This window comes from Armigeres subalbatus, chromosome 2 (assembly GCF_024139115.2).
Source record: "Armigeres subalbatus isolate Guangzhou_Male chromosome 2, GZ_Asu_2, whole genome shotgun sequence".
Taxonomy (NCBI): domain Eukaryota; kingdom Metazoa; phylum Arthropoda; class Insecta; order Diptera; family Culicidae; genus Armigeres; species Armigeres subalbatus.
The window spans coordinates 359,168,662-359,179,558 of NC_085140.1; the positions used below are offsets into that span (position 1 = coordinate 359,168,662).

At 43.5% G+C, this 10,897-nt stretch overlaps 3 protein-coding genes across 3 annotated transcripts; all 3 read right to left on the minus strand.

The window, feature by feature from the left end:
- Window positions 1-2,249: 2,249 nt before the first annotated feature.
- Window positions 2,250-3,486, minus strand: LOC134210069 (uncharacterized). Its single transcript, XM_062686095.1, has 2 exons — window positions 2,385-3,486; window positions 2,250-2,311 (listed from the first exon to the last, which is right to left on the minus strand). The coding sequence occupies exons 1-2, from the start codon at window positions 3,484-3,486 to the stop codon at window positions 2,250-2,252; spliced, it is 1,164 nt and encodes a 387-aa protein (XP_062542079.1).
- A 211-nt stretch (window positions 3,487-3,697) lies between these two features.
- Window positions 3,698-5,056, minus strand: LOC134210070 (uncharacterized). Its single transcript, XM_062686096.1, has one exon. It carries the CDS (start codon window positions 5,054-5,056, stop codon window positions 3,698-3,700), a length of 1,359 nt encoding a protein of 452 aa, XP_062542080.1.
- Window positions 5,057-10,207: 5,151 nt separating this feature from the next.
- LOC134217143 (cuticle protein CP14.6-like) lies at window positions 10,208-10,897 on the minus strand. Its single transcript, XM_062695925.1, has 3 exons — window positions 10,676-10,897; window positions 10,474-10,614; window positions 10,208-10,396 (listed from the first exon to the last, which is right to left on the minus strand). The coding sequence occupies exons 1-3, from the start codon at window positions 10,807-10,809 to the stop codon at window positions 10,330-10,332; spliced, it is 342 nt and encodes a 113-aa protein (XP_062551909.1). The 5' UTR covers window positions 10,810-10,897; the 3' UTR covers window positions 10,208-10,329.

Sequence of the window (10,897 nt, forward strand, 5' to 3'; positions counted from 1 at the left end):
AATCAGACTTTGTCGAAGATTCATTGTCACCAATTGGAAGAGGTGCCATTTTTCGAATGGATCGTCGGAAAACACCCGTAGCAGTCTTCACATCGGCGACTCGAATCACGTTATCTTTTCCGGGATAAAGTGCAACTATTTGACCCATTTTCCACGACTGTACTGGTTGATTATCTTCCATCAATAACACAATGGTACCCATCTTCAAGTTCTGTACACTTTTTGTCCATTTAGCCCTTGTTTGAAGCGTTGAAAGGTAGTTGTGCGACCAGCTTTTCCAAAACAGGTCGCGTAGATGATTCAGGTATTGAAATCGAGAAAGACGATTCACTGCTATATCGGTGTACGATGGCTTTGGTATTGCTTCCAATGGTCTTCCAAGCATCAGATGAGCGGGAGTTATCGGAAGTGGCTCATTTGGATCATCTGACAATGCATATAACGGCCTGGAATTCACAATGGCTTCAACGTACGTCAACACCGTAGTGAACTCTTCAAAAGTCAAAACTGCGTTGCCCAGAGTCCGATGTAAATGGGACTTGACAACCTTCACTCCTGCCTCCCACAAACCACCGAAATTCGGAGACCTAGGAGGGATGAATTCCCACTCTATCTCGCGTTTGAGTAAGAAGTCGTTGATTTTCGTTCTTTCAGATTCATTACGTAACATCAGGAGTAGCTGATGAAGCTCCTTGGATGCGCCAACGAAATTGGTCGCGTTATCAGACATTATTTTACGGACCATCCCCCGTCGGTTGACAAAGCGATCCAACGCGCCAAGAAAGGCTTCAGTTGTCAAATCCGAAACCAGTTCGAGGTGTATGGATTTGGTTGTGAGACACACAAACAATGCTATATATTAGAGTGGGGCGTCATGGTCACTTTTTCAAATCAATGGTTTTTCGAAGCCATTCTGGGTCCTGAACAACTGTGCGGAATTTGGGACCGATTGGTTGCTTCCTCGCTTTCCGCATCGCGTTTGAAGTTTGTATGGAAATTAGTATGGGAGAATGTATATTTTTGCATTTCTACTACTAGAGGTTTCAGTTCATCGTAAACCAAGTGGCACATTGCGTTAAAGTATTACCCAAAGGATGCCGAAAAACTTTGCTGAAGAAGGCACGTTGCTGGAACGTCCACGAAAAAAGTTATAACGCTTCAAAGATTGAGTGATTAAACCATATGCAAAAAATCGTTTATTCTGCCAGCACTGCCGAGCTACGTAGACCAATAATTTAACTGAGTGTTATTTCAAAATAATTGATCTTATAGGGCTTTAGAGCTAATGGGAGCTATCCGGAATCATTTCACAAAGAAAAACATCCGACAAGAAGGAAGATTGGTTTTGCCTTTCGATAACCGTAGGTCGTCCGATAGTGCTGGCAGAAACATTGATTTCTTGCATATGGTTTGAACAATCAATTTTCGAAACGTAATAACATTTTTTGTAGACTTCCCAGCTACGTACCTTCTTCGGCAAAGTCTTTCGGCATCTTCCAGACTGTATGCTAACGTATTGAGTCACGTGATTGATGATAAATTGAAGCCGCTAATAGCAAAAATGTAAAAAAGTAAGTTTTCCCATACTAATCTCCATGTAAATTTAAAACGCGTTGCGGCATGCGAGGTCGCAACCAATCGAGCCCATATTTTGCACAGTTGATTGGGGTCCCAAAACGATTCAGAAAAACCTTGATCTCACTTGATCGGACGAAGTTTGCGTTTTTCCATACAACTGCGCCCCACTCTACTATATATGCTTTCACGTGCTTCACCTTGTATTTTCCTTCCTTCACAATAACAGGACCAGCGTAATCCACACCGGTGAATTCAAATGCGGCGGCAACATTCACGCGCTCCTCCGGCAAATTCCCCATGACTGGCTGATATCCCTTTGGGTTAGCTTTAAAGCACTTCACGCAGCTGCGAGTCACCTTTCTGATGGCTGATCTAGCGTTAACTATCCAGAACTTTTGTCTTATCGCTGCCAACAGGCCGGATGGCCCTTCATGTAGTCTCTCTTCATGGTACTTACGAATTAACATCTCCGTCACTCGATGATTCCGCGGAAGAAGGATTTGATGCTTTGCATCAAATGGCAATGTAGAATTCTGCAGTCGTCCACCGACGCGTAGAAGTCCTTTGTTATCCAAGAATGGCTGTAAACTTGCAAGTCGCTTCGGCAACTCCTTTCGCTGTACATATTGGATTTCTTCACAGAGCTCTTTTTTTTTTTTGCAAAACTCGCACTATGTATTCCATCGCCTTTTGCATATCTTGTACTGAAATCCATCGATACCCTTGACGATCCCTTGCGGTCATCCGAACCAATCGAGTAAACCTTACTACTTGCGCCAATATACGTTGAAGTTTTGAAAAATTACCACAGCGCTCGAATATCGGTTCATCCTCAATCTCAACCGTGGGATTACACACTTGTATGTTCCTCATTTCCGGTAGTTCATCATCGTAAATCTTCGGAGTTTCTTGTATCATGTAGTTGATATCTTGCAAAAACATCGGTCCATTCCACCAAATGTCTGAACGACGCAGACAATCTGGGTAACAACCTCTAGACACCAAATCTGCTGGGTTATCTTCGGATTTTATGTAGTTCCACTCGTAGACACTGGTTAATTTATTAATCTCCACGACTCGGTTCCTGACGAAGACCTGCAACTGCTCTGGATTCTTCTTTATCCACGCCAGTACGATCTGACTATCACACCACAATTTAACGCCGTGAACGTCCATTTTTAGAATTGGTATCACAGTATTGATCAATCTTGCCAAAGTAACGGCGGCACATAGCTCTAATCTAGGCATTGTGGATCGATGCAAAGGGGCGATTCTTGACTTGCTGCATAACAGTTTAACAGACACCGCTCCATCCTCCCGAATGCTTCGTAAATACAGACAGGAACCGTAGGCTGTAAAAGAAGCGTCAGAGAAACCATGGATCTCAATACGACACGCATCACGAGTCACAACACATCTCGGTATTTCTATTGCATTCAATTGCATCAGGGACTCTTGGAAGATCAACCATTTATTTAACAGTTCTCCTTCAATTGGCTCGTCCCATTCTAAAGAATTAGCCCACAACTGTTGCATAATTGACTTTGCCAACACGATAACAGGTGATATAAGACCCAACGGATCGAATAGTTTTGCAATATGGGAGAGTACGCTTCGTTTTGTTACCTTCTCATCAAGTTGCACCAATTCAGGGTTCCTCCAGAACAGAAACTGATCACTTTGTGGGTTCCAAAGAATACCCAAGGCTCGTATTGTTTCATTGTTACTAGATTCTTCGATGCGTACCAATTGTTCACGGTCCTTATAAGGAACACCTTCAAGCACTTCGTCATCATTTGAGCACCACTTTCGAATAGGAAACATTCCCTTTTTCAAAAGACTTTCGATGTCATTTCGCAGCTGTTTTGCAGATTCCAAAGTCGCTGCTCCGCTCAATACATCATCCATGTAACAATCCTCAAGTATTACCTCTGCCGCTGCGGGAAAGGTGTTACTTTCATCTCTTGCTAGCTAAATCATGGATCTCACCGCCCGGAATGGTGCAGAAAACTTCCCGTAGGTCACTGTCGACAGTTCTAGAACCGTTATCGGATCCTTTGGTTGGTCACGCCAGAATATCCTTTGATATTGTGTCTGATTAGGATCGACCTTCACTTGTTCATACAATTTTCTCAATGTCGGCTGAGAATGCATAAACGTGCGTTCGGAAACGCAGAACAATGGAAAATAGATCATTCTGGATCTTGGGCCCCACCATCAGAACTTCGTTGAGTGATAACCCATTCGATTTCGCCTTTCCGTCGAATACGACACGTAGCTTTGTGCTGGTACTTGATGGTTTGAGTACAGCGTGGTGTGGAAAGTAATAGCTTCGTTGACCAGGTGGATCGTCCTCTTCACGTATCTCATGACAATGACCTAAATCTACATACTCCTTAAGGAAGTCCTGATACATACGCTTCATCTCAGGGTCATTTGATATTCGTTTCTCACTTGACAGGAACCTTTTCATAGCTAATGAACGGGAGTTCCCTAGTTGATCGATGGAGTCACGAAACGGAAGCTGAACAATGAATCGGCCTTCACCATCTCGTTGATATGTTTCACAAAAATGATCTTCGATCCTTTGCTCTTCACATGTTGGCTCTTTGTCTTCTGGAAGTTCCTCTAGCTCGAAAAATCTCTGAACACTCTTCAGCAACGGATCTTCATTAGTAACACACATCACATTGACAACTTCGTCGTGGGAATCTTCCAAGGCCCCCGCCAGTACCCAACCAAATTGGGTTTCGTAAAGCTGAGGCAGATTATCGGAAAGTTTCAACTGGGCTGATTTCAGGACATCAAAGAACAGCTCCGCACCAATCAATAGATCAACATCCTTTGGTTCATTAAAGCTTGGATCAGCCAAAACAATACCAGGGGGAAATTTCCATTCAAAAACATCAACAGGAACTGATGGAATTTTGCCTGTCACTCTCGATGTCACCAAACAATTAATATCACTTTCGAATCCGGAATAACCGGACGACAGTCTCAAAATCACTTGATGTCGGATTTGAGATCGCACGCCACCCACTCCTACAACAGGCACATTGGCAGGATACTTTGGAAGAGATAGCAACTTTACAGCGGATTCTGAAACCAAGTTAACTTGTGATCCGGAATCAAGGAGAGCTCGTAGTTTGAAGATCTTTCCACCCCTTGATGCTACATTCACCAGCGCCGTCATTAACAACACCTGTTTTGCTCGCCGCTGAACACCAAAACACGCTGTTGATACATTATCCTCAGGAATAGCTGCTGACACCGTCTTCGTCATCACTGATCCACTGGAACTCTGCTGTCTAGCTTCGGGTGGAGAAACCTGCTCGTAGTGTAACATGGTATGGTGTTTCTTGGCGCACTTGGAACATGATTTATCCGATGGACATCCTCTGACCTGATGACCCTTGCGCAGACAATTAAAACACAATCCCTTTTGCTTCACTTCGAACATTCTTTCGTCGATACTCATGCTCAAAAAAGAGGAACATTTGTAGTTGCTGTGTTGACCTGTGCATATCTCACATTTTCCTATAGATTAGATAACGCTAGATGAGATGTTGTCTTTACTACTACGGAAGGCTTGACTGCTACTCTAGATGAAGGAGTTTTGTCCACTTCACACCTCTCGAGCACTTGGCAATAGTTCCTGAGAAACTTCATGGTGTCGTCCAAGTCAGGTAGCTCACCATGATCCAACGTTTGCTCCCACTGCTTCCGTGTTTCACAATCGAGGCATAGTGACAGAAGCTTTACCATCAACTGTGCCATCAACTTCCTGCTCCATGAACCGCAATCCTTCCACGTGACGATAGCAGGTATCGATGAGGACTCTCAGCTCTTTGTAGCTCTGTTTTACGATTGGACTCATCGTTAACAAACCGGTAATGTGGGTGTCGATTATCACTCTTGGGTTTTCGAACCGATCCTTTAACAACTGCCACGCTTGCTCATAATTGTTGTTGTTGATGATCCTTGCATCGAGGATACCGGAGGCTTCACCAACCAATGCCTTGTCCAAGTATTGTAGTTTTGTGGCGTCTGAATCACCACACTTACCGATCAAGTCGTTAAAGAGTGCTTTGAATTTTGGCCAGCCCTCGTAGCTCCCATCAAAGGTTGGGATCGGCATCTTTAATGGTTGCTGAGTCACGATGACTTGCGGTGCTCCGACAGTTCTAGGTGAAGCACGGAAGAAATCCATCAGTTGGTTCAGCTTCACTAAAGCACTCGTATGCAGCTCGTCGAACTCCTCTAGTTTACTATCTTGAGCATCCAGTTGTTCACCGGTACACGTATTCATCACCAAATCATGTCTCGTCGCCTTTCCAGTTTTGTTTCGTAGGCTTTCAGCTGCGATAGATTCGTTGTTTCGGGTTTATCAGAAGCCTCGTCTAGCTTCTGGACGATTGTTGTCAGCCTCGCTTTTACTTGACCTCGTTGGTGGATCAATTGCTTCAACTTCTCCATGGTCACTGTTTTCACTAAAGTTCACTCACAATGGACGATCACTTTTCACTGAGGGCTATCACTTTTCACACACTACGGGTACCACTGTACTTCACTTTAATGTCACTGATGGAAGATTCACATTTCACTTTACATAAACTCGTTTGACAGTCTCGTGGGGGTCATAAATATTCGCGAATGGACTGATTATGCAGTATAATATCCGGTTCGATTCGGACCAATGTTTAGTAATTATTTAATCACGAGGCAATTCGTTGCACTTACCCTTCAAGCAACACCGACGTAGACTTACCTCGTGATCGAGTCGCCGGGCAGGATTATGAGGATGCAGGTTCTGTGCACTTTGCAGTCACCAGCGGGCACGATCACAACACGATTACTGGCGACCGTGCCTATCACAGGCAGCAGCACACTGCTAGCAACTGACACTGCAACCACCAGCGCAGGAATCCTGGTACCAACGACAGAATTGTGTGAGATTCCACTTCACTGATGAAGGACCACGGCAGATGCCGAACATGCCACCAACACAAACCACTCGTATGCTCCAACCGAATAAAGAAAATTATTTAATTAACTCCAACTTGAACCGAACTGGTCAAGTGACGGACAGGTTGGAACATGTACGACAAGCGAGGGTTTGGTTGTGGCGGCCTTTGAGAAGGATAATCCAATTGCAGCAAAGCTCTGTTGATGCTCACGTTCTCGATGATTCTCCGTCGTCATGGCTGTTCTGATGCACCGCACTCGAACACTAACGACGCGTCACTCCATCCGAACGACGAATTGAACCACACACTCACTGCTTATGCGCCGATCAGGAGAAGGAGAGAGAGAGAATGCTAGTCGCCATGTTGACTAGATTGGTACTCTTCTGGTCTCGAATAAAGCCACAACTCCGTTCTGTATTCGTTCACTTTTTATTACAAACTGATTCAAAAGAACATGAATGTACAGGTCTTATATACTACTTTCTACAGCATCGGCAACCAGTTAGCGTCCGTTTAGGCCCCGCCCATTTTTGCCACGCTGCTCAATGGATTCGTTTTGATGACTGAACGCGTTCATCGCGTACAATTATCCTAGCCCGGATTCAGGAGAAGATCGATGCGACTCTCGCAGGTCAACGAATTCCAAGAGTCCCTTTACTTGGTATTCATTGACTACGAAAAATCTTTCGACCGTCTCAATCACGAGAATATGTGGGGCGCCCTGAGACGCAAGGGGGTTCCTGAGAAAATCATCTACCTCATCGAAGCACAGTACGAGGCCTTTTCGTGTAGAGTGCTGCACAATGGGGTCTTGTCCGACCCTATCCGGGTCGTAGCTAGTGTGAGGCAAGGATGTATTCTATCACCGTTACTGTTCCACATCGTAATTCTGAGATTCTAGTAGATGCGATTGACCGTGAACCAAACCGCGGGCTATTATGGCAGCCTATAACCATGGAGCACCTAAACGACTTCGAATTGGCTGATGACGTTGCACTCCTCGCGCAACGGCGCTCTGATATGCAGAGTAAGCTCAACGACCTTGCCGAGCGCTCCTCCTCGGCAGGTTTAGTCATCAACGTCAACAAAACCAAATCGTTGGATGTAAACACGGTGACTCCTTCCAGTTTCACAGTAGCCGGGCAACCAGTGGAGAATGTTGAAAACTTCCAATATCTTGGTAGCCAAATGGCGTCAGACGGCGGTACCAAGATCGACATAGGCGCACGGATCAAGAAAGCAAGGGCTGCCTATGCGAGTTTAAGAAATATCTGGAAAAACAGGCAGATAAGTGAACGCACCAAAATACGAATTTTCAACTCTAACGTGAAATCTGTGCTGTTATACGCTAGCGAAACATGGTGTGTATCAGTGGAGAACAATCAACGGCTGCAGGTGTTCATTAACAGTTTCCTGCGGTATATAATTCGGGCCTGGTGGCCTCACAACTGGATCACAAACAACGAGCTCCATCGTCGTTGTTACTAGAGGCCGATAGCAACAGAAATTAGGAATCGGAAGTGGGGCTGGGTCGGCCACACTCTACGTAGGGGCGGAAACGAAATCTGTAAACAAGCATTAGACTGGAACCCAGCGGGACATCGCAGCAGAGGCAGACTCAGAGGCTCATGGCGGCGAAGCCTCAATAAAGGAATAAAAGAAGTCGACCGAAATCTAACCTGGCAACAGGTTAAAGCTATAGCCGGGCAACGCTCAGGATGGAGATCTTTCATGTCAGCCCTTTGCACCACCGGAGGTGTACAGGATCCATAAGTAAGTAAAGTAAAATCTCTTTCACCATTCAGTCATACAACTTGCAATTTCTTTTTTTTTCACGGTTGTATGAGACCATTATGCCTATACTGACGAAGAAAAACTTTTGTTTAATTTTCGTCATTTACACATATTTAGCTAATTCAACTGTATTTGTCCTCTGTTTTGTTGATCGCGATGAAGACGCTCTGCCTGCAGGCCGGCGCATAAATGTGGCGAAGCTTCGGGAGGCTGTGAGATATGTTAGCAGAAAATAGCGGATGATTTGATGTCAATAGTGCGTGGTGAATGTCATCCGGTCCCGTACCAGATGGATAAGGGGTTCGCAGGTTGGGTCAATGTCATCCGAGAAGGTGCGGATGATAGTAGCGAGCGGAGAAGAGACTTTTTTTTCGAAAGCTATAGTAGTCGGCAATTAGCATTTGTGATTCATCCAAAACTATGCGATTAAATGCGCTTGCCTTTTTTGCATTTGGCTAAATTACTACGTTTTATTACTCTGAATAAATTAGAATGAATAAGATTTCAGGTTTCTTGTTTTTGGCAGACGTCAGAGTTTATTTATTGCTGAGTTTAAGACGTGAGATTGAATGGAATGCCGTCTTATGAAACACGGGATATAAGTTATTTTTCATATTAGATAAAACAGTATACCTAATATCTTAATTGAAATGCTGCATATAGCCAATTGCTACTAATTTTCTGAACTCTATTCTAATTGAATTAGTAAATCATAAAGTGTTCGAATACATATTTCTTGACTCTGTAGTTGGCTTGCCATATGAGATTTCTCGAGTTTGCATTAGAAATCTTATATTTCGCGGTATTTTTTAAATAGTTTGACAAAATACATATACTTGTTAAAATTTGAATCAAACATATTTTGTTGTATGCTTCTAATTAATTCATTGAACATTTCCTCCCCAGATTTTCAATGGAAAATGTACATTTGCAAAAGATGTAATTCAGTTTTTGATAAAATTCATTTCAATCCTACAGTTCCATAAAAAATCCGATGTTCTTGTTTTCAGTTCTTTTGTCCACTTGAGCAGCCACAGGACGTTTTTTAAACGTTTGGAACGGCTTTTTAAGTTTTTATCAATAAAATGAATTCCTCGCGAATTGCAATCTAAGGCATCTTAATAAAAGCAGTAGAACCTCATCTAGCATTTTACGAAAAGCGCATGGAAGATTAAGAATGCTGATGAAACACAAAGTCGAAAGGTAGGCCAAGTTCAGATCCAAAGACAGTAGAGCTGCGGAAGAAGCGTGAAATATGTAGACTTCCATATTATTCCCGCAATAATATACATATTCTCCCTCGAGGAGACCGCTGGTCTAACAAAAAGAAATTCAATTCACGCTTTTGTCTGACTTATCCAATCGAGAATATAAATACGAACTACTGCCGTGTAGTATGCGTACACTCAAATATGATGGTGTGCTGGCCTCGATTGATAAATGAAATAACTGGTAAGACGGCGAATACCGAAAAAAAGTTCAATTAATGGACAGGACTAGATTAAGACTGCATCTAACGCTAGCTAAAAGTGTTGATGAGCAATAAAGGAAGCCTATTAACCACAATCTCCTATTTTTACTTTTCTGTGGTGCCCAAGAGGATGCGTATTTTTTTAGAAAAAAAAAAACGAGTAATCAATCCCAGAGGACCTTTGGAGTGCGTATGTTAAGATGCTGGCGACGTCTCACGACTACTTATCGCACATAAAACTTTCGGACTAGGCCCAACTGTTTTCCGTGAGTTTTGCTTCATTGCGTAGCCTTTACACACCCTCCCAACTCGTAGGTACGCACTCTGTTGGGAACGTAGCGTTCGACTTCCTCAAGAGCTGTGATAATCACGTAACAATAAATCAGAAAACTTGATCTTCAGAACATATTGCATAACTGTTTCGCACTTTTATTTTTGGTATAATATATTACAGTGTTATCAAATAATTTGAGTATTATGGCAAGTGACACAAGGCAGTAAGTTTATCGCAAAACTTGTCTATGAAGAAGGCGCCACTGGAAGATGTGCTCCTTGGGGCTGGAAGCCGTTTTCATCAGCCGTGAACCTACAACGAGAAGCAAATTGGATTGCGCATTCAAATTAATACAAATATGCGGAAACCATTTGCAAGAGCAGCCTTACGTGAGACTAATAACCTGCCCATCAGGTGCAGTGTACTGGAAGGATCCCGTCTGCACTGACACGGCAACGTCCGCATCGCCCTGCTTCACTTGTTTGATGGTTCCCTTATCTTCGACCTTGATTCCGTTGTCAGTTTCGTAACTGGAATAGTTCAAATGCGTTAATTGCAATTCGAGAAGTCAATGTTCGACACGACACTTACGCGTAGTTGAAGCTTCCATCCGGTTGAATATCGGTATTTTGACTAACAATCTGTGCACTGCCATCTTTCGATCCTTGTGGTGCGGCGTGGGCAAGAGCCACCAAAACAGCAAGTACTCCAACAAAAAGTTTCATTTTTTTGGATAATGGGCTCACTATGCCAACACTTAACACAATTGATCTGGTTGAAATCACTAAGTTTGATCGTTTCGGAAGATGACTG

Excerpts from the sequence above, each read along its gene's own strand:
- LOC134210069 (XM_062686095.1), bottom strand. The coding sequence starts at position 3,486 with ATGGATGATGTATTGAGCGGAGCAGCGACTTTGGAATCTGCAAAACAG. Across the intron at positions 2,312-2,384 it reads ACCGATATTCGAGCGCTGTG|GGATCGTCAAGGGTATCGAT; the intron begins GTAATTTTTCAA and ends GATGACCGCAAG.
- LOC134217143 (XM_062695925.1), bottom strand. The coding sequence starts at position 10,809 with ATGAAACTTTTTGTTGGAGTACTTGCTGTTTTGGTGGCTCTTGCCCAC. Across the intron at positions 10,615-10,675 it reads GATGGAAGCTTCAACTACGC|TTACGAAACTGACAACGGAA; the intron begins GTAAGTGTCGTG and ends GAACTATTCCAG. Across the intron at positions 10,397-10,473 it reads GGGCAGGTTATTAGTCTCAC|GTTCACGGCTGATGAAAACG; the intron begins GTAAGGCTGCTC and ends TTCTCGTTGTAG.
- LOC134210070 (XM_062686096.1), bottom strand. The coding sequence starts at position 5,056 with ATGAGTATCGACGAAAGAATGTTCGAAGTGAAGCAAAAGGGATTGTGT.